This window comes from Pleurodeles waltl, chromosome 3_1 (assembly GCF_031143425.1).
Source record: "Pleurodeles waltl isolate 20211129_DDA chromosome 3_1, aPleWal1.hap1.20221129, whole genome shotgun sequence".
NCBI lineage: Eukaryota > Metazoa > Chordata > Amphibia > Caudata > Salamandridae > Pleurodeles > Pleurodeles waltl.
Window position 1 is genome coordinate 270,694,959 of NC_090440.1, and position 26,984 is coordinate 270,721,942.

Sequence of the window (26,984 nt, forward strand, 5' to 3'; positions counted from 1 at the left end):
GTTCTGGGGCATCATATTGGAAATGGGCAGGCACCCCAGAGGGTGGAGGGGTTAGAGAGGGCACTCATTGGGAGGGGGCTTCCTGCCCACTGGTTCTGGAGGGGGCTTCCTGTCCACTGGTTCTGGAGAGGGCTACTCCATGGCCTCTTGTTCGGGATGCTGCTCCATGGCATCTGGTTTGGGATGCTGCTCATTGGCCTCTGGTTTGGGATGCTGCTCCATGGCCTCTGGTTCAGGATGGTGCTCATTGGCCTCTGATTCTGGATGGGGCTCCTCGGGCACAGTTTTGAGTGGGGACTCCTTAGCCAAGGTTTTGCATGGGGCCTCCTTGGGCATGGGTTTGTGTGGGCCCTCCTTGGCCTTGGATTGTGGTGTGGCCTCCTTAGCCTGGGATTTTGTGGGGCCTCCTTGGCCTTGGATTTTGGTGTGGCCTCCTTGGGCTTGGATTTGGTTGGGGCCTCCTTGGGCTTGAATTTGGTTGGGGCCTCCTTGGCCTTGGAATTTGTTGGGGCCTCCTTGGCCTTGGATTTTGGGCGGGGCTCCTTGGCCTTGGATTTGGGTGGGGCCTCTTTGGCCTTGGATTTTGGGCGGGGCCTCCTTGACCTGGGATTTGGGTGTGGCCTCCTTGGCCAGGGATTTAGGTGTGGCCTCCTTGGCCTTGGCCTTGGATTTGGTTGTGGCCTCCTTGTCCTGGGATTTGGGTGTCACTTTAGCCCTCCGTTTTGGGGGGGAGGCATGTCCTTGGTGCCAGGGGCTGGCGTCGCACTCATGTGCCCCTTAGTGGCAGCTGGAGAATTTAGTGATGGAGCTGTGTCAGACTGGGTGCTTGAGGTACTGGGCTGGGGTGGTGGGACCTTCCTCTTACGGGCAGGACTGGGGGGAGGGAAGGGTTCAAGGTGGGCAAGGAAAAGCTTCTTAGGGCCAATGGGGTGGGATCTGGGAGGAGGGATGGGTGTGGAAGTAGAGGGAGTGGTTGTAGGAGGAGAATGTGTGCTGGACTTGGGTGCAGGTGCAAAGACAGTGTGCGTGTGTGAGGTGGATGGCTGTTGCGGGGTCTAAGTGCGAGCATGTGTGTGTCTCTGGAGGGAGGCAGACAGGCGGGGGAGGACAAACAGGATGTGTGGATGGATGTTTTGGTGGTGTCTGCAAGTGAGGTGGGTGTGCTGCATGAGGTGGTGGTGGTGGTGACTGCGCATGTGGTGTGAGGGGTGCATGTCTGTGAGACTGCTGTTTTGGTGACTGTGGGCAAAGCTGTGCAGGTGGCAGGTTCTGGGGCTGTAGATGCAGTGCATGCATGTGTGAGTGAGTATGTGAATGTGAGGGAGGACGAGGAGGGGGACACAGTGGAGGCAGTGCATGATGTTGTGTGTTTACTGTGTGAGTGCTTGTGGACTGAGGTGTGCTGCCTCTGTTTGTCTGTGAGAGTCTTGTGTGTTGTCTTGGGTGTATGCTTGTCAGAATGTATGCGTGGGATGGGTTGGGGGTGAGGAGACTGGGACTGGGTAGTGGTACTTGGAGGGGGATGAATGAAACAGGGACACTCACTGCTGTCAGTGAAGCAGCCAGAGCCTGAAATTATCTCTGGGAGGCCGTCAAGCCATCGTGGATTCCCTCCAGGAAGGCACTGCATTGCTGCATCTGGGATGCTAGCCCCTGGATAGCATTCACTATGGTTGACTGCCCTACAGAGATGGATCTCAGGAAGTCAATAGTCTCCTCACTGAGGGCAGCAGGGGTGATTGGGGCAGGACCTGAGGTGCCTTGGGCGAAGGAGACGTCCACCCTCCTGGGTGAGCGGCATGGGCAACTCGGTGGGGGGCTACTAGGAAGGCAGTGCTGGTACAGGGTGCTGGTAGAATCTGTAGCTGGGGTGGTCCCAGAGGGGTCCATGACCACCAGGGGGCTCCCAACAGAGGACGAATCAGAGTCAATGGTATCACCTCCTCTCCCTGCCGTGGTGCTCCCTTCAACTTCCATCCCACTGGTCGCCTCAGCGTCAGTGGACTCTGCCTCCTGGGTCCCGTGGGCTGCAGCTCCCTCACTCGCCGGTGCCCCTGCTCCTTCACCAGATGATGCTAATGCACACAAGGATAGGTAAACTAAAGGAGAGAGAGAAAGGGAGCACAGAGTCAGTCTCAGCACCAACAGCACAGATGGCAGACACATCACTGTAACACACTGAGACTGAGAATGGGCAGTATCGACCACACTGGCATACCATTGGCTAATTACCACAGCAGGTAGAAGCCAAACACTGCGAGCCACAAACCAACTGGCAGCAGCAAAGCCCTGTCTGAGACTATCTCATAGATGTTTCCACCCTATTTACCTGAGCTGGACCACGCAGCAATGTCTGAACTGGTATATTGGGGCATCCACTGACTAGTACCCTGCACCCAAATCCCATGCCAGCAACAGAGTTGGTTGACAAACACACTGTATTCCGCCCCCCCCTCCCTTGGGGCTGCTGTGATGCCCTCAAGCACCCATCCAGCTCTGGGTAGGCCATCACCAGTATTCGGGACATCAGGGGCGTCAGGTTCCGACGGGCACCCCTCCCCTCTTCGGGAGGCCGTCCCCAGCTGGGTCTCCGTGGTCTTCCGGGCCCAGCGTCTCAGGTCCTCCCACCATTTCCTGCAGTGGGTGCTCTGCCTGCTATTGACCCCCAGGGTCTGCACGTCTTTGGCGATGGGCGCTGACTTGCAGAGAGAACACAGAAAGTGGGACACCATGAACCAGACAATCCAGCCTAGCACACATATGGCCCACAAAAAGCATTATCCCCTCATCAGGCACACACATGACCCGTACCTCTGCACTAGCGCTGCCACCAGCCATACCCCCCATCTGACACACTGCCAGCACATACACCCATCTCCATGCAGCCATGTCACATGCAACGTACCCATGGTGTACTCACTTGTTGGTCTGGAGGCCATGCAACTGCCCATACAGGAGTAGGACCCCATCCACAAGGCTCTCCATCTCCTCCGATGTGAAGGCTGGGGCCTGTCCCCTGTTGCACGAGCCATGGCAGAATCCAGACACAGGTCACAGGAGCACATGAAGTGGAGATGTTGTCCTGTGGAAAGTCAGGAATCAAGTGAGGTGGTAGAAAGGAAATATCGGTCATGTCCACAGTGGTGAACACCATCACCACCGGCATTGATCATCATTGTTTCCCATTCTCCATAGAGGGCCATGTTTGCCAATGAGGAATTGCACGGCGGTACAGACCGCCTCCCGCCATGACGCGAACGCCAGTGGAGTGAGGTCACTTCCACCTGTCCATGAATACAGGGCAGGCAGGTGACATTTTCTAATGCTGGTACACATGTTCAGATTGATTAGTGCGTCACTGTAGTCGAATGTACTCACCTACACCATTCCAGTGTCCAACATACAAGCATGCTCTGTGTACACTGCTGTAGTGTGTTCATGGTTCCTGTTGTCACTCCTTTCCTACATTTGGGTCCCTTAGGTATCAACCACTGCAGAGGAATAGGAGGAGGCAAACACCCGTGTACACACCCCTTGTGGACTTGGCTACACTGGAGCACCAGCACATCAAACTCAACTATCGTCTAGACAGGGCCACAATCACAGAGCTGTGTGAACAGTTGGAGCCTGATCTGATACCTGCTATCCGTAGCATCACAGCAATCCCCATTCTTGTGCCAGTACTCCCAGTGCTCCCTTTCCTGGCAACTGGCTCTTTCCAGGTGACAGTTGGCTTGGCTGCAGGGATGACACAATGTTCTCTATTGTGCTTGCAAGGGTTTTGGCAGCCTTGCTCAAACAGCCTTGCTCAAACACATGTGCAGCTACATCGCATTCCCCCATGTAGATGATTTACCCACTGTGAAGGCTGGATTCTATGAAATGGGGCATATACCACATGTTATTGGGGCCATCAACGGGACCCATATTGCCTTAGACCCCCCAGGGCCAATGAACAAGTGTACAGGAATCTGAAGAGTTTCCACTCATTCAGTGTTTAGATGGTGTGCCTTGCTGACAAGTACATCTCCCACATCACGGCCAAGTATCCAGGGTCGGTGTATGATGCCTTTGTCCTGAGGAATAGCAGTGTTCCACAGTTGATGGCACAACTACAGAGGCAAAGCAAATTACATGAATTTCTGACGCAGTTAGTTATGATATACTTTCACTAAGCTTTATTTTCGAATTCACCTTTCTGTCAAATTGATTGTTGCCGATGTAAATTAGTATCCAAGACAATACTCAACAATTCTGTTTATACCAGCTTTTGAATGAAGTGGAATATTAATTCATTTTTAGGTTTCACCTGCACACCGCTTGCGCTGTGCTAGTGAAATCTATTGTAGTTAATATGTCTTAAAAGGGACTTACATCCCGCCTTTACTTTTTATTGGTCTGTGCTGTTGCCACCTACTTTTCCTCCATTTCTAGTAGCTGTAGCCTATTGTTCCTCGTGTGCTTCTCTTATCAGGTTCCCGTGGCCTAACTACGCATTCCCATCCGCTTTAGCAGGTAGAACTTTTTTTCTTTCGGTTAAGGCTGCATACCATCTACATACAGTGCTTATGTACCTGCTGTCCAGAGCCCTATTACTTTCAATAAAATGTTTTGTTTTAGCTGGGAATACTTGTTTTTAATTCTCGGTAACCTTGGCTATTAACTACTGCTTTAAATGGGAAAGTGTTACAAAAGCTCATTGCACTGCTGTGTTGAAGGCAGCTATCTCTGTTGCAAGAGGGAAAGCGTGAGAGCTGAGGTGAACTTCTTTCATCTGAAATGCTGCAGTCTTTTCACAAAGCAGAATTGCTAGTACGCCTGTGCACAATAACTGCATGCATTCCCTTATTTGAAATTATACTTCTGTTCAATGACATTTAGCATGTCTTTTACCCACTCTTTGTGTTACCAGCTTTAAAGAAACCACTGCCAATGGGCAGCAGACTGTTCTTTGTTCATGACAATTTTTGAATAGAGGTCGCTCCCCTCCTCAGCACAAACCACAACTTCAAACATGTTCATTCTGCGCCTTTCTTTCAGCTGCACCATGATTGCTTTGTCCTCTGAAACCCTGCCCCTCCTTTCTTTCAAATCTGGACGACCAATTTGCACTTTTGATGGCATTCTCTTTGATATCTGTGAGCATTGATCATTTCCAAAAGGCAAATTACTTCACAGCCGAAAAATGTCACAGACCAAAATATAATTATGTAAAGTTGCTCTTTTCTTGCCTATCTTACAGTGCGGTACCTTACATATAAACATCTCTGGACCTGACAAAATGGAACTAATCCCATGAATCTTTGGAGGTAATGTGCATGTTCTATCACATGTAGTTTGCGCTTGCAAGCACTTGAAAACAGCTTCTTTAGCTTTAGGTGACTAAGGGTCCTTATATGCATTTTCAGTCACATAATCAATTTGCCAGTGGTAGAGGCCACACTAGCAGAGGCAGGTCGACACTACTTACAGATTGTCAGAAGAGCTGCATGTGTTATCCTCCTCAAGGCTCTTCCTATGGCAATGTCGGGTACCGCCTGGGGGAATAACTCTGAAGTGAAAAACCCACCATTTCTCCGTGGAATAGTAGATTTGCATTGCTAATATCATGCATGGTAAGTGTCCCGATTATCCCAGTTTTCTCCCAGTTTGTCACAGACACTTATAAGACATTTTGTTAAAGATTGTGATGATTTAAATGCTGGTCTTTCATGGAATAGCCACCAGTATTCAAACAGGAATGTACCCTGCAGGGAATGTGAGCATGTTTCCTTACCTGAGAGCCTGATGGCATGGATAGCTGGTCTGACACTTTTTTGTCCCTGGCATCACACTAATCTAAGTGTGTGTGCAGAGCCATAGGTCTGTTCCTGAATATGTTAGGTTCTGAAACTGGAGACCTGGAGGAGCGCACCAATTGTTTCCTTACTATGGGGAGATAACTACTGTCCCTGTCCTAGGTGTGGAGCCTAAAGCGGTGCTGGCCACAAAGCATGTTAATGATATATGGTGTGGCCAGACCTTTTTATCTGTATTAGTGGGCATGAGGACTACTGGCCCCATATGCCTAAGGGTCTGCTGTTATGTATTTGCCCAGAACCTTGTGCCGGCATCCCATCTGTATGTTGAGTGCATTGTCAAATCTTGTGCATGTAGTAGTAGGCTGTGTATGTGTAAGTGACTTTATGTATTTGAGTGTGTCAGGCCCTTGGTGGGTGCTCCTGGCCCAATATAGCACAAGATAGGGGGTAAGAACTATTCTCCTAGACAGTGCAAGTGCACCGTCTCCATTGTTATGACTGGATGGAGGAGATCCAGACTCTGAAGTGAGGAGGATAGAGACATTTTTAGGTTTCGCCTGTACAGCGCTTGCACTGTGCTTGTGAAATCTATTGCTCATATATATCTTAAAAGGGGTTACATCCCTCCCCTTGTGTTTCATTGGTTCCTGTGCTTGCCACTTACTTTTCCTCTATTTATTATTGGCTGTAGCACGCTATTTCCTGGTTTTCATGGTGTATCCGCTCCTACCAGTGTCCCTAGGCCCAAGTACTGTTTTCATCCGCTTTTGAAGCAGAACTTTTTTAAAATACACTCATTCCTTTAACAGTTTGGATTCAAGGCCTTGTGGCATTGGCATTTCCGTTAGGCGGCTTAAATGTGTTCGTTAGCCGTCCGTTTCCATCCGGTGTCTTTCATGTGTTTCTCTTCTTTTTGATTCACTCTGTGCTGTAACTTTCATTTTTATTCCATGAGGCTTGGAACGCATCATACTCCAAGCCTTGCTTTCAGCCCTGAGCTCTGTCCCCGGGTTTTGCATAGGGTGGCACCGCCAGAGACGCACTTAAGGGAGAAATGCTGATCGGGGCTTGGTACTCACAGAGACCGCTGAGTCGGTACTTGTCAACATACTTCTGCAGATTAAACATGCATCCTTGTTCTCTACCACTTTATAAAAAGTAGTGCATACTAAACCTCTACTAAAACTCTTGGCAGTCACTTTTTTTCCATGATGCTTGGGCTGCATTTTCTGTCGGCCTACATTTGGAGGAGCAGTATATCAGGTCAGAATGGCTGCTTGGGCACCGCATGTTTTTGAAGTGCTCCCTGCCTGTGGTCAGACCGCAGTCTGCGCACCGCATGTTTTTGAAGAGCTCCCTGCTTGTGCTCACCACAGCTGCTTGGACGTTGTGTGTTTTTGAAAGGCTCTCTGCATAGGCTTCATGGCTTTCCTGAACCACGCTATGGTTTCTTCCTCATGGTATGGGTTTATGGAAACATGGCCACACATTTTCAAGTTTCAAAGCATTCCTTTCAAATCTGCACCACAATCCCAATTCACATCTGAGACCTGCAGTCAGGGGCGTTTCTTGGCTGGTGCACAAATGCAGCGTTCATACACATTGGCTCCCATAAGCCACGTGGGGGGAATGACAGGAATGCCTTCCTGCCAAATTAGACCATTTTGCAATAGGTGACCTGGATAACACGACATTGTTCTGGATATTTAGTCTTATCTTTATATCACTTACGGCATTCTGTTTTTAAATGGATGAGTACTAAACATGATACCATAGGAGCACTCTTCATCTTTCTGCACACCAGGTAAGCTTCACCACACTTTTCAGGGAATTTCTCAACTAACATGAGGCACTTTATGATTTTCACGAAACACGCTGAAAGTTTAGTTGCCACCTTTTATAAACAGGGGATGGAAGTTTTACGTTTACGTTAATATGTGAGACGCAGACAATCTGACAGTCATTTTAGTTCTCAGCATCCGTGTAACAAAAAAATCTTGAACCCCATATGGTACGATTGAATATCTTCTTTTTAATTCGTGCACGGCTTTCACATGTTTTCACATGCTTAATTTCCATTGAGCATTGGACTAATGAGGCACACGCTTTGATGTTTATGTTTCTTTTCAAGACTTGCATGGTGGTTTTGTAGCACACTTTAATCAACACGTTTCAGTAACTTATATCGCACAACTTCAAACTAATCTACAACTTCCAACAAAAAATAGCTTATTATTAATCACATAGGCGAAACCTAATGCATTTACCAATGCTTGTTTAATTGCTATGGGCATGTGAGGATGTTATTAGTATTCCGAGCTGGCGAGAGTAAATACCGAGTATTAATTTAATATTTCCAGTTTGTAATCTGTCATGAAAAGTAACATTCGTTAAACACTAAGCAGAACAATATTTGTATATATATGTATATATATTTATATAAATGCAACATTACCGTCTTTCAGATTTTGGAATGTGTCCTTCAGTCTGAGAATGTCGACTGTCCCTTTGGGTGCCTCTGCTAGAATGGCTGCTGTTTCGGTCACCTGAAACTGAAGCCTGTAAACTGGCCTTCACATGTTCATCCCTTATGTGCAGTGGAACAGATGAGCGAATAGCTGAGATGACAGGCCCGGAGAAGGGCTTCTGTATGTCTTCCCGATGACGTGAATGTGGATTGGGAAGAGACCTTTCCATATCAGAGTACTGCTGTGCAGGCCTTGGGTTACTTCTTTCTTGGTGAGAGGCAGAAAGGCAGGGTCGTGTTTGTTCCATAACTCCACCACTGCAGCTTCTAGAGCAGGCTGACCAGGGACCCCAGTTGCCCCACGTACCTGGTATCCCAGAACTGTTTTCTTCAGGGGCATCCCTTTGCTGTTCTATCCTGTGTGGGACCTGGAAACGCAGACAATCAAATTAAAATTCCAGCCAATGTGATTCTGAGTTTTCAATATTCTTCGCATAAATTTTTGCTATGAATTTCAGTATTTATTTTTGGTCTGACAGACTTAGAGCAAAAAACATTTGATAAACAGATGAATTATTAAGAGGATATTTTCTAGTCTTCGAGTTTGAAAAAGTGACCTTTCAAATTCACTGTTCTAAAGAAGTGTGCCAAACAGTTTTGAAGGCCTGAAATGCAATGAAATACAGGGAGCTTGTTACAGCGCCCGTGTGGATTTTTGTCATAATGATGAGGGGAAGAGTGGACTGAGATCTAAGTGGTGATAGGTAAACAGGAGCCTTGCCATGAATGGAGTTTGAACAACAGGGTGAGTACATTATAGTGTCCCTGTAATAAGTAGACAGTCATTGTAACTGTTGGTAGGAAATGAAGGACTTTGTCAAGGGAGCATTAGTCATATTGGGAGTCAATATTTGTGAGGCTATTGCAGTAATTCAATTTACTAATAACTATTGATCAAAGGAGTGACTCCATACAAAGGAAGATGAAGATGGACTTTTGCTTATATTGAGCAACTGAAAAGACACAGCAGTGGCAGTGGAATTGATACATTATTCCAGGGGTACATGATGAATAGTGCACCTAATCATATGGTAACTGGATGTGTAAAGGAATCTAGAAAAAAATTATCTATATAGGAAAGGGGAGTGAGGGATGTTGAAACAGAGAACTAATGATTTCAGTTTTAGAGCCCTTGTTTTGGAGCATGTGGCAACAAAATGCCTTATCCCTTTGTGGTGCCCTCAGAGTTCATTGCGTTTGTTGAACATACAAAAAAGAATATTTGTAGCACCAGAATTAAATAAGAAAAAATGTCCCACAAAACGTAGATATAATTTCATTAATAATCTTCATTCACAATGGCTTTGGTACAGCATTTTATTTTAGCTTCACTTCTTCAGAACGTTTAGCACCACGCTGTTAGAAACTGGGTCTTTGGTGGCAGTTGGGTTACCCCATATCCAAGCAAGGACCCTCACTCTAGTCAGGGCAAAAGAGAAACATACTTGGTTAAGACCGCTCACCCCCTTGGTAGATTGGCATGAGCAGAAAGGCTTATCTCAGAAGAAATGTGTAAAGTATTTGTACCGACACACACACTAATACAATGAAACACTACAAAATGGACACCACACAGGTTTAGAAAAATAGTAAATATTTATCTAAGTAGAACAAGACCAAATACAATAGAAATCCACAATACAGAATTAAAAATATGACTTTAGTAATTAAAAACACAAAATAGTGCCTAGAAGCACCAATGCTTTGATGTTAAGCGGCTTTGTGACAGAGTCGCTTCCCACAATGAGATGCCACTGGCGCAATTTACGGAATGGCAGGTACCCCCAGGTACAGTACCTTAGCAAAACAGGCTGCATGGAGTCAGGGAGCGACGCATCGCTGGATCTGAGGAGGCGGTGGTTCTGGTGCTGGGAGACGAAGGAGCGGAGGCGTCACAAAGAGGTGTTGGGTCCTTGCTGCGAAGCAGTGGAGGTGAGGCAGCGTAGGTTGCGGGGAGTCCGTCCCCGGACACCTCTGGCAAAGTTGAAGTCCAGTGAAGTCACAATGCTGTGGGGTGACCTCACAGGGTTGTGGTCACATCACAGGGTCTCAGGTGGTGCGACGGAGTCAGGTGTCACGAACACCAGTGCTATGACACTCTGATCCTGTGAGTTCTGGGGATGTCAGTGGCATCAGTGACGCGGGGCCTGTGATGTTGGTGTGGTTGTCGCACTTCGGCAAGATCCACAGCTTCAGGTGCAGGCGGCATCACAGGTTCCGTGCAGCAGCGTCCTTCCGAAGCTTCACAGTGTCGTTTCACAGGATTTTACCAGAAATTCACTGTCAGGGTCCCAGGAACTGGAATGGCACCCTCTGACAGGCCAGAGTCCACAGCATGCAGACTCAGAGACTGGTTGGTGAAGCCTTTGCTGCCCCTGAGGCTTCAAGAACAGGAGGCAAGCTCAGTCCAAGCCCTTGGGAGATTCTTGTAAAGCAGGAATATACCACAAAGTCCAGTCTTTGTCCCCTTTCACAGGAAGAAGCAGCAACTGTAGGATAGCCTAACAAATCACAGTCACAGACATGAGCAGCACTTCTCCTCAGCTCTTCCCCTTTCTGTCTTTGAAGTTGCCCAACTTCAAAGACAAGTCTCTGTTGTTTACAGGATCCTGCCTTGCCCAGGCCAGGCCCCAGACACACACCAGGGAGTTGGAGCTGCATTGTGTTAGGCCAGGCAAATCTAATTCAGGTGTAAGTGACCACTCCTCCCTCCACTCTAGCCCAGATGGCTCATCAGGATATGCAGGGTACACCCCAGCTCCCTTTGTATCACTGTCTAGAAGAGAATCACAAACAGCCCAACTGTCAGTCTGATCCAGACAGGGAATACACAAACAGGCAGAGTCACAGAATGGTTAAAGCAACAAAATGCTTACTTTCTACATGTGGCATTTTCAAATTAACAATCTAAAAACCAACTTCACTAAAAGATGTATTTTTAAATTGTGAGTTCAGAGACCCCAAACTCTAAATTTCTATCTGCCCCTAAAGGGAAACTGCACTTTAAGAATATTTCAAGGCAGCCCCTATGCTAACCTATGAGAGAGATAGGCCTTTCAACTGTGAAAACCAAATTTGGCAGTAGTTCACTGTTATGACATGTAAAACACATCAGTACATGTCCCACCTTTAACATACACTGCACCCTGCCCATGGGGCTACCTAGGGCCTACCTAAGGGGTGCCTTATATGTATAAAAAGGAAAGGTTTAGGCTAGCAACAAGTTGAATCAGCAGTTTAAAACTGCACACACTGACTCTGCAGTGGCAGGTCTGAGCCATGTTTACAGGGATACTCATCTGGGTGGCACAATCAGTGCTTCAGGCCCACTAGTAGCGTTTGATTTACAAGACCTAGGCACCTCTAGTGCACTTTACTAGGGACTTACTAGTAAATCAAATACGCCTATCATGGAAAAGCCAATTACAAATGTAATTTCACATAGGGAGCACTGGCCAGCAGTCGTAAAGTGCCCAGAGTAACAACTCGGGAAGAAGAGGCAAAATGTTAGGGGAGCTCACCTCAAGGATGCCAGGTCTAACACACGCCAATAGCAAAGAATTCCTCACTTCTCTTTCATAAATAGTCTGCTGTTTCCTGTTTAATTTGACTCACTGAACACTTAACTCGTACCACCCTCAAGACAGATACTAGTTTTGTTACCAGATCGGGCAGTGCATACTAGCATAAGTGATACTTGTAGGAAGTCCAGAAGAAGGAAAGAGAAGCCACAGCAGTCTTTGACATCGTAGAATGTTAGACCCTTGTACTGTTTATTGCTTTTCTCTTTAGCGTGTGCTGTTTTTTACCCCATTTCCCCAAGTTTATTTTATTGATTTTTAATGCATTCAGCCACTGGAATTCAGGTGGGACTTTTCTGATTTCACTAGCCCATAGTTTAATGCCCTGCCACTCAAAAACTGGGGAAGTAGCTCAGTGGGATTAGCACTAGCTGCTTATGTTTGCCCATGACCGTTAGTATTCTCCCTAGTTCTCTTTACCCAAAATAATGTTTTCACTCCACACAAGTATGCCAGTAGAAATGCTCTTAGTGCTATTAATTCCTTGTTGCTTTTTTGCCTGACAACACTCACAAATAAAAGTATGTGCTCAGGCAACAGCCATAGACGAGTATGTATAAATTACGGATTCCCGTTTGATCTAGTTAATTCAGGTTATTAATATGAGCTCTCCAGAAAGATATAAAATTGTTTCTTCAACAAGCACCATAGTATGTTCAATAAAGTGTTTCCAATGTTCAACCTATTGCTATGTAAGTTACAAGTATATAGTATGCCTCTATAGACGTAGGCTCCCAGCTTCCACAAGCCATTTCAATTTCGCTCAACTTCCTGTCGAAGTGCCTTACTTTACTCATCACCCCAACCTCCTCCACGCTTCTCTCATGAATCACTCAGAAGATCCCCACACAACTTCTGGTTGTCCCCCTCACACGCAAAATGCAGCAATGGAGATATGCTTCATCCCCACACTGTCTGGTATTAATGTTCTGATGATGAGTGTAATCCCACCTTCATTACCCTTAGCCATGGAGGTGCATGCCCCACTCATGTAAGACTTTACCTCCATTGAAGAGGTATGGCTTATCTACATAGTAGTGGCTTGGCCGGACACATTGGCAGTCGCGGCTCGCATTGTCAGTGAGGAGGGGCCCCCCTCCAATGTGACATTGGTTCCGAATACATTGTTTCAGCCCCCAAAGGCACATATGATCCCCTTTAACAACGCTCTGCGGGTCCCACTATTTTCTGAGGAACACTTCTTGGTCACTTCACAGCTGTCACTGCTGAATTCTTTGAACACCGTAAATTGAACAATTAGACCGAGCTAAACATTATGTCAAGGAACAACGTGCCTTGAAATATTCCCTCACGTGTTACAACCCAAGAGTATGTAAAAAGGAATAACTTATTGCGGTTCAAATAATGCACAAAAGCACAGTGTACCATGCACACCATGCCCTTAATGTGAATTAATATCTACTCAATTAACTATAAATACAGTTTCTTAACCCAAGACCTGCTCCTGCATAGTCGTATTTCTGTAGCAATAAACAACCCAAGCAAATGGACTGAAAATAACTATAGCTTTCTAAATAATGCCATTTGCAAAGTACAAACAGATGTCTTTCATTGAAAATGTGTTTTGGACGTCGATCCGTTTTACTCAATTTTCCATATAAAATAATTGCAACAGCAAATTGGATAAATGCTAAAAAAAGTGGCTACTTCCCGCTGAAACTTATTGCTCAGACACAGTTTCTACGCCAATAAACTACTGGAGTGCATATTAAAGAAAGCAATATGCAGCTTTCCTCTGAAGTTTTGAGCACTTTATATGTACATATTCTTTCTCTATGGACTATCGGCACTCTCCACTGTAATGCTTGTTCTCTAATGTGGTCTCACTGTAAAAAGAACATGCTCAGGGGCGTAGGTTGGTTAGTAAGACTGGGGGTTGTGTGAGCTTCAAATTTCCCAACAATCATGCTGGCATATAATGTTAAAATACATCATACTGACAAGCAGGTTGCATGAGAGGGACTTAAGGGGCAGTGAAAGGGAGAGAAATGCGGATTGTTGGGAGTAATAAGTGAGAGAAACAATATTTCGTTAAATAACCAGCATTTTTTAGGACTTTCCAGAGATGAGAGTGTGTTAGTTTTTGTCAGTGTGTGCATGCAAAAATCTCAGGTGAAATCTGACAGACACCTCACCATACCCAACTGAAAGCACCTGTACCAAACTATTTATCAGACGGTAAATATATTGGGGTGTGTAACACCCCTGGAAGCTACAACCTAGAACATGCACTTCACAGTGCTTAGTTTAGAAAAATAAATGCATATGTGCAGGGGCTCAAACTAATTTTTGGAGCCTGCCGCTTCACCTTTAGAAGTAGGGCACAACACACCCAGCTGTGCTTCTGCCCCACAATGACATTCACAATTCCTGAATCCAGCATTCAGTTCTAGATGTTGCATAGATGCTCTTTTTTTACGTGGCAGATGCCTACTTAACGTCAAAAATCTTCTTGTGAAGTTACGAAGGTGTGTATTATATATGGAACAGGAGGAAGTTTTCCAGTAACTCCACTAAGGATATTTATGAAGTGATACTATCTCTTGTCATTTAATGAGGGATAGGCTCTCACAGGGTGTGCTATAGGAAAACATATATTTATCATTATTTTGACCTGTAGGCCTCGAACGTGTCTTTTTGAAATAACACATTGCAAACACAAGAGAAACCTTTCGCTTATCAGTGCGGTTACCATAAACAGACATTGAGGAAGGAATATGAGATTGCCGTGGCCCCAAATATGGAACGCTCATTTTTTAACAAAAACCCACAGTAAGTTTAACACTTATGTTTTTATGCAAGCAGTCTTTTTAACTGTATGTTCCTCCTCCTGACAGACCCAGCAAAAATACAAATGACTTGTAAACTGTCTTAACGATACCTTCTCTAACTTCTGCCTGTTCATTTCCTTGTTCTCTCTGAAGCGCTATTTTGTGAATAGAAAAAATAAGAAAAATAACATTTACTTCAAAAAATGCATGTAAGCAAGATGAAGAAGCTGACTGGCTAGTCCTACCCAAGCAGGTGTCCAGTAGCTCTTGGGTCTAAAAGTAGACTCTACAAAGACACGGTTAGTAGTACTGTTATAATCTAAGCAAGCTCTCACAATGTCTCAACAGAATTCCTGTGTTATCCAAGTTCTACGTAGAATTATGTTTAGTGGGCTCTACTCACTGGTAGTTGCCTGATGTCTGGGGAAGAGGACACCATGTTAGAGAGTGCCAACTTTATTAATAAAGACAAGAAGCTTTGTAATGCGTCTGTGGAGTAGTTACTACAAGTATGCACTGTGATTTGGTGAATCTAATTTTTGGTTGAGTGGAGTATGAACCCTGGCCAAGCAGCAACCACAATCCTTGTCAAGATGAGGCACCAACCAACCCTGTGTTAACTTGTGCTCAGTCCTCTGGTTGCTTGGCACAGAGCTGTTAGTCTTAATTTAGAGGCAGAATATAAAATATGTGTGCACACGTCTAACAGTAATAAAGTGAAAACCCTACACAAAAAGTAATTCACACCAAGTTAGAAAAATCAAGCAATTCTTAGTTATTTTTAGTAAATGAAACAAGACGAAAACAACAAAAATCCAATCAGTGGAACTGGAGATATGTAATTTTAAATGTTTCAGAGAAAATAGCACCAAAAAGCACAAAGCGACAAATGTGAATATCTGGTTGCACTGGACCGTGACAAAGTCACAAGTTCAGGCTGACAGCGATGGAGCCTGGACCAGCTATAGGGACAAGTTAGGTCTACTGAACAAAGCACCTTAAATCCTGGTTTGCTGGAGAGCGTCCTGAAGTTCAACATTGAAGATCTGTCAAGCAGCCAGAGTGATGCGTCGGTTCCAATATGCAACAAGGCTGCGGTGTGAGGTCCTGCATCATCATTGAGGATCACATCTACAATAGCTTGTGATGCGAAGTCTGGCCTCGGGGATGTGTCACATAGTGGGGTGATGTATCAGTTCCAAGGAGCTGTGAGGCTGAGATGCAGATCCCAGCATCATTGTCTAGGCTGCCATTGGCAAGAGATGTGAGGGCCTGTGCCAAGAATGCATCATGCAGTGGTGGTTCTAATGAGATAACAGGATGCGACGAACCCAGGACTTTGCAGCGGTACAAGTCCATGCAGCAGGGGCAATGTGTTGATTCTGCTTGGGGTTGCGCCGTGCAGGAGGGTGGATGCATTGGTTCCACTGGATCCACAAAGGCTGGCAGAGCTCCTTAAGCCTGCTTCCAAGTATCTTGGACTAGGGTGGGAACAATTAGTAGGGTACACAGATGCCACAGTACAGGTGCTGGGTTCAAGCCTTCTGTTCCTGAGGCCCAAGTTACGAGGCCAGCAAACTGGCGCTTTGATTCACTTTGGGATCCTAGGTTCAACAGATGCAGGTCCAATCCTCACTCAGCAGCAGGTAGCAGGGCAGGTTAGCACAGCAGGGCAGCATCTCTTCAATACAGCATTCCAGCAGAATGGCATCCTTTCAGCAGCACAGCAGCTCTTCTTCCTGGCAGAGTGCTCACAGATCTAGAAGGGTACAGAAGTGCTGGGGTCTGAAGTCCAGTATTTATACCCAGTTGTGCCTTTGAAGTGGGGGGAACATTTTTAGAGGCATGCCCTTGAAGTGCACAGGTTCCCTTCCTTTCCTGTCCTTTGTGTGGAGGTAGCACAAAGCCTATTCAAGTTTAATTGGGGCTATACTCAGCTCATCCCTCCAATTCTACCAGTGATAGCTCATCCAGGCACACCTAAGCTCTCTGTTGTGTGCAGCTGTCTGGAAGGAATAACAAAACCCAATTGTAAACTACACCCAGTCATGGGACCCAGAGACAGGCTGCAGGCACCAAACGGCTAAGGCAGTAAAATGCCAATTGTCTAACAGCGGCATTTTCAAAAGTATAATCTAAAATCTGACTTCATCATAATTTAGGATTTTTCACTATAATTATAAAAGACACCAAATATGAACTGGCCTTCTGCTCCCATTTGGAAATTACAGCGTATTAAATGTAATAAGATAAGTCCAATGCTAATTTATGGGAGAGGTAAGCCTTCCAGGACATGTAAAACTTAAAAGCACATGTCCAACTCTTTAGATACACTGTTCTCTGGGCTGTCCAGGGCTTACCCTAGGGGTGGCATATGTATTAAAAGGAAGGTCTGGGCCTGACAAAAGGTTTGTTTTACCAGGTCCAAATGGAAGTTTAAAAGTGCACAGGCAGGATGCAATGGCATGCCTAAGAAAGGTTTAAAGTGTCACTTAAGTGGCTGGTACAGTCAGTGCTACGGGCATTCTAGTATCATTTAACTTACAGGCCCTGGGTATAGGTAGTGCCATCTCACTAGGGACTTACAAGTAAATTGAATACACCAATTGGGTATAAGCCAATCTTACCATGATTTAAGGAGAGGGTACAAGCACTTTAGTACAGGTTAGCAGTGGTAAAGTGTGCAGAGTTCTAAAGCCAGCAAAAGAGAAGTCAGCAAAACAGGAGATCTGAAGTTGAAAGGTTAGGGGGAAAACCACACCAATGATGCCAGACCTAACACAATATATCAACCTGAAAAATAAATAATCCACCGCTTGACATAGAATTTCGTAGTTTAATTTACTATCAATGTATTCATGAACTTTCCTGCAAATGTCATTAGAACGTGCATACAACATAAAATCAACGATGAAATCATTGAAAGTAATCCCAAATGGGACATGGCAAATCTTTTGTAATAAGACGCCTCAAAAAGGGCAGGTGTATTTTCCCCTAAGTGAACTCACCCAAGCCCCTCCAGCATGCCTAATGGAGGCATGGCCTTGAAACAATTCAGAAGGTTGCTTCAGATGCTTTGCTATTGAACATTAGCTCTAAGAGTTGAGGTCAAGAATAATGTTTTGTCTTTGTCATTACAATATTGTCTATGGCAGTGCAATTATTATTAGCCCTCAATATGTTTTAATAATCGTCCTTGATTTTCATCACAAAGATTACAGTTTTGATGGTAACACTGTCATCATGCTTGCAAGCTTTGATTGCAGAGTGTCGGACCTTTTTAACATGTTTTATCTAACTAGTTCACACAATGACCTTTAGCACGTTTGAGGATCAGCTTATTTTCAATATTGCAGGACTTTTTATCTCTCCTAACCTATATTCTGACTTTTCATTTTCTTTTGGCAGTCGTACGGCTCGCTGATTACTAACCAGTCCCTAAGCCCTGCATGGTTGATCAACACTGGTAGGCTGAGCAATACACTGACCTGGTCAGTGCATTGCTCTGCCTCCCGTGGCTCCACCATCTAAGTATAGCCCTTTCCCTGGCTCCTCTGAACTCTGGACCCCTGCCAGGAGTTCTAGGCCCTCCTCCACCCACAGGCTTCTGCCTGCACCTCATCCCTGGTGTCTAGTGGGACTCTGCTTTCCTACTAGGTTACCTTCTGCCTCTCTCCTTCCTTTGCTTTGCTTTGCTCTGCTCTCTGCTCCACTCCTGTCCCTTAGTGCTCCTTTTCCTTGTTTCTCTCTCACTCTGCTCTCTCTCTCACTTTCACTCACCCCCTCTCCTTCTCCCCCGCTGCTGTCCCCGTGGCCCCACCCCCTTTTTCAACCCTGCCCCCTTTTTCGGCTCCGCCCCCTTTCCCGCACTGTTTTTCATCCCCCTCCCACCTCCCAGCTGTCTTCTCATCCCCCACCTCCCTACTTAATTGTGGCCTACGACGCCGCCACCCTCTGCACCCTTAACGCGGCCGCCTTCCCGCCTGCCTTCAAACCTCCCCACAGACCACCTGCGGACCCTTCCCCTGCCGGAACTGCACCTTCACCAGCCTCCACGCCAACGACACATCCACCAAGGCAGGACGCAAACATCTCCCATGTATCCTCCTCAACACCGTCCATAAGCACGCAGTAGAGCCAGGGAATCCACTTGACTCAGCCTCCTCAGACGTCGTCTTCCTGACTGAGACCTGGATGAACCCCTCCTCAGTGCCTGACATCGCCATAGCCATCTCGGACGGCTACAAGATCACGCACAGGGACCGCTCCAACAAACCAGGAGGAGGCATCACCATCATCCCTAAGAACACCCTCAGAATCGCGACCAACACCGAAGACAACCTCAGCACCGCCGAACTCCTGCACTTCCAAATCCACACTGACACAAACACCACCCTTTGAGGGACCTCATCTCCAGGCCCCCTGGCCCACGACAGCAGTTCAGTGACTCCATTACCAACATCATCAGCACGCACACTCTCGCATCCACTGACTACATACTCCTCGGAGACTTTAAACTTCCTCCTCGAGAACACCAAAGACAACAACACTGCCACCCTCCTCGACAACCACTCCAACCTCAGCCTCAAACAGCTTGTCACGGCACCAACCTACTCTGCAGGGCACACACTCAACCCTATTTTCTCCGCCAGCAAACACGTCTCTTTCAGCCACACCACCGAACTCCACCGGACAGACCACTTCTCCTTCATGAAACCCACAACACACCACCATCCACAACGGATCCCCCACCACAGTTGGAACAAGGTCACTGAAGACCAACTTATGGCAACCCTCTCCCAGAACCTACCTACCTTTAGTAACGTTGATTTTGAGATTGTGCGTTTGAAAATGCCACTTTTAGAAAGTGAGCATTTTCTTGCTTAAACCATTCTGTGACTCTGCCGTGTTTGTGGATTCCCTGTCTGGGTCAGTTTGACAGTTGGGTTGTTTTTCACCTCACACCAGACAGTGACAAAAAGGGAGCTGGGGTGTAACCTGCATTTCCTGATTAGCCATCTCTGCTAGGAGGGAGGAGTGGAGTGGTCACTCTCATTTGAAAGGACTGTGCTTGCCTCTGACAATGCAGACTCCAACCCCCTGGTGTGTGTCTGAGGCCTTGCCTGGGCAAGGCAGGATTTCACAAGTAGGTGTGAGTCCCCTTTGAAGAAAGGTGACTTCAAAGACTAAAATGGGTATAAGAATGGCACCCAAATCTACAGACTTTAGAAACACTTCTGGAACCAAGAGGAACCTCTGCCTGGAAAAGAGCTGATAGCTGAGGAAGAAGTGCTGCCCTGCCTGTGACTGTGCTTTGTGGAACTTTCCTACAGTGCTGCTTCTGCCAGAGTAAGAGGGCAAAGACTGGACTTTGTGTGCCTTCCATCTTGTGAAGAAATCTCCAAGGGCTTGAGTTAGAGTTTGCCTCCTGTTGTTTGAAGTCTCAGGGACAGCAAAGACTTCTCTCTGCCAGCACCTGGAGTCTCTGGAGAGACTCCTGCTCTGACAAGTGGTGCCCTATCCAGTTCCTGGGCCCTTGAAAGGAAAGCTGATGGAAATCCAAGGAAATCGACTTCGGACGACTCCGGACCGACGCCACTGCCGTATCCGGTAACGCCGCCTGTACCCGATGCCGCACTCCTTCGCTGGAACGCGACGCTCTTCGCAGGCCCGACACCGCAGCAGCCCCGCTGAAATCCGCGACTCCATGGAAGTCGCCGCACCACGTCGTGACCGACGCCGCTCGAAGTGCACGGATTCAATGTTTCGCACAGAAGCCGCGATTCCCGACTTCGTACATCGGCTTGTTTTCACTCTTCACCAAAGGTACTCAACTTGGGGGTCTACACGACTCCGTGTCCGGCGCCGCTGGTTTCCGCTTGTTGGGAACGACTCCGTCACGATGCCGTGTTAACATCTCATCGAAGCATTTTTGTTTCTAAGCGCTATTTTTGAGTTTAATCTTTAAAAATTCATAACTTGACTTGTGTTTGTCGGATTTTTTTCGTTTTGGTCTTGTTTTGTTTAGATAAATATTTCCTATTTTTCTAAACCGGTGTTGTGTCATTTTGTAGTGTTTTCATTAAGTTACTGTGTGTGTTGGTACAAATACTTTACACCTAGCGCTCTGAAGTTAAGCCTACTGCTCTGCCAAGCTACCAAGGGGGTAAGCAGGGGTTAGCTGAGGGTGATTCTCTTTTACCCTGACTAGAGTGAGGGTCCTTGCTTGAACAGGGGGTAACCTGACTGTCATCCAAAGACCCCATTTCTAACACTACCCATCGACACCTTCGACACTGATGCAGTTGACCGCAACTTCAGGCAATGGGTCAACACCTGTGCCAATACGCTCGCCCCAATCAAGAATCGATCCAATAGACGCACCAACAGAAAGGCCTTCTGGTTTACCGCTGACCTCCACGACTCTAAGCAAAGCTCCCGAAGACTCAAAAGAAAGTGGTGCCATGATCAAACTCTGGCCAACCACACAGACTTCAAAAACGCCATCCACAGACACCATCAACTCATCCGAGCCGCCAAAAGAACCGCCGTCAAAGACCGAATCCACAACAATGCACACAGCCACAAGGAGCTCTTCAACATGGTGAAGGAACTCTCCAACCCCAGCTCCAATGTCAACAACATCCCCCCATCCCAAGACCTCTGCGACTCCCTAGCCTCCTACTTCCACTGCAAGATTTCAGACATTCACGACAGCTTCAGCACCCAGACCCCCCCGGCAACCACGAACACCACAGATTCACCTCCGACCAACCTCCTGCTCTCCTTGACCCCTGTCAAAGACAACGACACCATCGAAATCATGAACCCCATCCACTCTGGCTCTCCATCTGACCCCTGCCCTCACCACATCCTCAACAAAGCAAGCTCCGTCTACGGAAGATCATCAACAGCTCCTTTGAGTCCGCCACCTTCCTGGAGAGCTGGAAACACGCCGAGATCAACACCCTCCTCAAAAAACCCAAGGCAGACCCAAAGTACCTCAAGAACTTCTGGCCTATCTCCCTGCTTCCCTTCCCGGCAAAAGGCATCGAGAAGGCCGTCAACAGACAACTAACCCGCTTCCTAGAGGAGAACCGCACCCTGGACCCTTCCCAATCCGGATTCTGCAGCAACCACAGCACTGTAACTGCCCTAATCGCCACCACCGGCGACATCAGAACCATACTGGACAGCGACGAAACCTCAGCCCTCGTCTTCCTGGACCTCTTGGCAGCGTTCAACACCGTCTGCCACCCCACCCTGCGCTCACGCCTCAGCAATGCTGGAATCCGCGACAGAGCCCTGGACTGGGTCACCTCCTTTCTCACTGGCAGAACCCAGAGAGTCCACCTCCCCCCATTCCGCTCAGAGGCCACCAAAATCATCTGCGGTGTATGTAGTCCAGGGTTCGTCCCTCAGCCTGACCGTCTTCAACATCTACATGGCCCGCTCGCTAACATCGCCCAAGCCCACAACCTAAACATCATCTCATATGCAGACGACACCCAGCTGATCCTCTCCCTCACCAAGGACTCCGCCAAGACCTACCTCCACGAAGGAATGAAGGCCATCACCGAATGGATAAAGAGCAGCTGCCTCAAACTCAATTCGGACAAGATGGAAGTCCTTATCTTTGGCTCCACCCCTCCACATGGGATGACTCCTGGTGGCCTGCCACTCTCGGAACTGCTCCAACTCCCACTGACCACGCACGCAACCTAGGATTCATCTTGGACTCCTCACTATCCATGACCCAGCAAATCAACGCCATCTCCTCCGTCTGCTTCAACACCCTCCGCGTGCTCCGAAAGATCTACAAATGGATACCCACTGAAACCAGAAGAACAGTCTCCCAAGCCCTCGTAAGCAGCAAACTGGACTATGGCAATGCCCTCTATGCAGGAACCACGGCCAAACTCCAGAAGAGGCTGCAACACATCCAGAACGCCTCCGAAAGATCTACAAATGGATACCCACCGAAACCAGAAGAACAGTCACCCAAGCCCTCGTAAGCAGCAAACTGGACTATGTCAATGCCCTCTATGCAGGAACCACGGCCAAACTCCAGAAGAGGCTGCAACACATCCAGAACGCCTCTGCACGCCTCATCCTGGACATCCCCCGCCACATCACAGACCACCTGAAAAACCTGCACTGGCTCCCAGTCAACAAGAGAATCACCTTCAAACTCCTCACCCACGCTCACAAAGCACTGCACAACACCGGACCAGAATAACTCAACAAACAACTCTCCTTCTACACCCCGACCCGGCATCTCTGCTCTGCTGACCTCGCCCTCACAACCGTCCCACTCATCCGCAGAACTACAACCGGTAGTAGATCATTTTCACACCTCACCGCCAAAACGTGGAACACTCTTCCCACCCACCTGCGCCAGACCAAAGACCTCCTTACCTTCAGGAAACTTCTCAAGACCTGGCTGTTCGGGCAGTAGCAGCCCCTCCCCCCCACCCACCTTTTCCCCCTCCCCTCCTCAGCACCTTGAGACACTCACGGGTGAGTAGTGCGCATTACAAATCCGATTGATTGATTGACTGCATTTCCTTTTTTAACGTTGGCCTCCTAATACATCTACATTGATTTGATATAAAGGCAAGACCTTAGGGTAACATGCAGAGTTGTAAAGCATTAAATTATGTCCGACATAAGCCAGAAGTACCTGGCAGACTCCACTGTCATGTTGTATTTTCTCTAGTGTGTAACAGAGATGAGCATGCTAGGGACTATACATGTGTGCGTAGGACATAAAGCACCAATAATATCTGAAGAACTAAATAAGGAGCAATTAGACCTAGGTGGCAGCAAATGAAGAGCAATGAAGTATAGTGTCCTAAACCAATTAAAATGTTTACTCAGATTGGCCATAGGAGTTTGTATCCTGCTCTACATGATACATTGATGATTCCAGCATTATATATTATGGTATTAAACATCTTGCTATTATAATTCCGGGGTCTCTCTCCATGCCTTCTTGATGCTCCCTGAATTAGCACGGCTCAGGGTGTTCTAGAGAATTAGGTAAGGGAATCAGAGTTAGAGGGATGCACTTATTCTGCTACTTTAACTTTGTTAAGGGGGTGATCGGAAGCCCTTTATTTTACATTGTTTCTTGTCTTTTTGTAAAGACACACACCGATCAGTATTGAAATGTGTGCAAAACGATTTATGAGCTACTAGTGGGCCGTAGATAGAGTAGAGAGGTGATTGCTGAGCTGCTAAAATGTTAACCAAAGCACTTGAGTGGAATTTGATTTTGGAAGTAGTACTAGAGTTTTCACTGGTAATGCACAGAAAAAGAAACTTCCTGCCTCTATGAGAATCACTGTCCCATACCTGCCAACTCACACGGTGGCAAAGTGTGTCACACAATATAGGCTCACTTCACACGTTTTCCCGGTGAAGAGCCAATATCATACAGTAATTTCACACCCCAAACTCAGTTTTGCCAGATTGGGCACACAAATAGGCAACTTTGTACTCATTTGTGCAGGAAAAAGCAACACTGGTGACGCGGGTGACTGGCTGGATTGTACCATGTGCAACATACACTTAATTCGGCACCCATTGCCCACCTTATGGAGGTACGTAGCACCAGAAACAACCGGGGTAGATCCCTGCCTCAGGGTAAATTCCACAAGGCAGTGCTACCAATGACAGTGCGAGTAGGGTTTGGAAATAAATTTGCCCATCCCTCCTTGGCCACATTGAAGCATCACGTGTCCCAAGTTGGACCAATAGATCTGCATCCTCCCCAAGTTTTAGCCCACCTCAGCACAGTGCGCAGCAGGCCTCTAGTCATAGACTGACAAGAAGCAAGCGGCAGCATGTCGTGCACCGCAGCAGCACTTTGCAGGCCTCACTTAGTGAAAATAGTAAGTTTGATTTGAATCCTACCAGCAATTAACTTAAATATTTCTATGAATTGGGTCAATTTATTTCACCATGACTGGAGCTACAAACAATGGGCAAATCAGCTAGTAGATTTTCTAACATGTTCAATACAACTGGCACATTTTCCTCCCACAGGTAGTAATAATTGAAGCAGAGATAAATTCGATTTTATTAATTCACCAGTGATATTTTAGTATCGTCTAATCTGAAAACTTACTAGAAAGAATGTAGTGACTGGAGGAGCACTCATATAATAAACATAATGCTTTCATTTTTATTTATTTTTTGCTGCTGCTGCTCTGAAGAAATATGTTTGGAGGGAGTTCCTCGTGGCTAGGATCTCTGCATGTGTGAGATTTGGGACCTAAGATGTCTGACTGGGTAGAAAGTAGGAGTGCGTGACCCCGTGGTTGACTGCTAAGAGCTAGAAGATTTACTTTCCCGTGCCACTGAGATGCACCGAACGAAAAGGGAGGCTTTTGGTTTACATCTATATTTTAACTAGTGTCCCATTCATTCCCATCTCCCCTGCACCCTATTACCTCACTGATAACGAGGCAATATATTTTGGTGAAGATATGTTCACGTACCAACACTAATGATTCTTTTTCTCGAAATAATAACCCAGAATGTCAGAAGTAATGGCTTTTAAAATCACGAAAGAATAAATACATTTGGAGTACATGTGCACAAGCGTGTAGTGTAATATTTTATTTATTTTCACTGTTGATTGACGTCAGGGGAAACATCATTCACTCAAGGATGTGTTTCAAATTTTGCCAGCCAGAGCCTCTTCCTGCAAACAACAACTATGCAACAATAGCTAAATATGGATGATGTCCCTTACTCATGAGCATGTTCCATTGGAATTATGTGGCAGGGAGGGGCCAAATTATGTCTGATGTTTAGTATGATATTGAGCAGAAGGCAATAACAGGACCATCTCACAACGAATGTGAATTAGCTGCATGATCACACTGAGGAAAAGTTTCCAAGGTTGGCAGGTCTGCTGTCACAGACGTAGGCAGAACTGGCCTTGCCAGTAGCATAGCTGACCTCGCTGTCGCATTTACAGACTGCAAACCTGGGAACAGCTGTTGTCTACTAAGAAAGGAACTTGACCCATACAGAAGTAGTAAGGACTAGGAATAGAGAACCACATAGAAGCCATCAGTACCAGGTGGTTAGAAACACTTTGTATGTTGAGAACCTCTGTACCCTGAAGGAGATGAGATCTTGTGAGCTGGTTCCAAGGAGAGAACCATATAGGAAACTTTATGGCACTGAGTTGGAGTTTTGGGATCCAGTTCTCGAAGCAACCTCTCTAGAATACAATATGAAAAGAACATTCTGTGCAACTTTGAACTGGCAGGTAGCTTGCATTCATGGCAAACTTAACTCTCCCATACCGCATGAGACTGCATGAACGCTGGGACTCCTTGAAGGTTCGCTGGTGAATATCATTTCTGTCCTGCTGCACAGTGGTCGCTGTTTTGACGAAAGCTTCATTCTTTCTGCACAGCGGCTATTATTGTCCAACATTTTACCCCATGAGGTCAAATTGAATTTTTTAATATCGAGCTTCATTTACTACTGTTCATATTTTCTCTTGCTTTCATTGCCCCTCGGGTTATTTTCACTTCTCTCATGAGCCTAGCTCTCTAACCCAGACTTCCTGTTCAAACCAACGAATGGCAATAATTAAATATCTTTTTTTTTCTAAAACATATTTTTATTGGGCTTTATGGAATATAAGAAACAAACATGGAAAAGGGGAAGTTCCAGTATGTCCAGGGGGGATAGGCGACTAGGAGGACAGCCCGATTGGCGGGCCTGTAGACATCAAGCACACAAAGCATTGTTGCATAAAGACACTTGGTCCATGACCCTTCATAAGGACACTCCCTACTTCCTGCCAGACCCTTCATCTGATAACTAAAGTCCTTCCAACTAGGTCGGTCCTATGATATCCCTATTGTGATAGCTGGATTCACCCCATCCTAACCCTCTTCACATAATCCTAAAAGGCAGCCAGGTTCGTTCAAACTTATACATCCTGTCAGCAACTACTGCAGTCAAGCGTTCCATAGCATATATATGCCATATTTTAGACCACCACTATGATAAACTCGGCGGGCAAGGGTTCTCCCAAGTGTGGGCTATGTTAAAACATGCAGTCAAGACGAAAAATGAAAGCAGCTTACTCCTAAGTGCAGCATGAAGATAAACAGAATCCTTCCCAGCATCACCCAGGAGGAGTATGAGACTCCATCAACAGAATCACTGAACAAATGTGACGAATCAAAAGGAGCACCTCTGACCAGAAGTGTGTTACATCTGTACAGTACACCACAGATGCAGGTAAGTG

At 46.5% G+C, this 26,984-nt stretch overlaps 1 protein-coding gene across 2 annotated transcripts in view; it reads right to left on the reverse strand.

Annotated features, from left to right (window-relative positions):
• The window catches only part of THSD4 (thrombospondin type 1 domain containing 4), a 1,878,668-nt gene that overhangs the window by 1,513,611 nt on the left and 338,073 nt on the right, over positions 1 to 26,984 (reverse strand). For both annotated transcript variants that reach the window (XM_069222360.1, XM_069222359.1), the window contains exon 4: positions 8,257 to 8,696. In XM_069222360.1, coding sequence (XP_069078461.1) covers positions 8,257 to 8,696 — 440 coding nt within the window. The remainder of the gene's footprint in view (positions 1 to 8,256; positions 8,697 to 26,984) is intronic.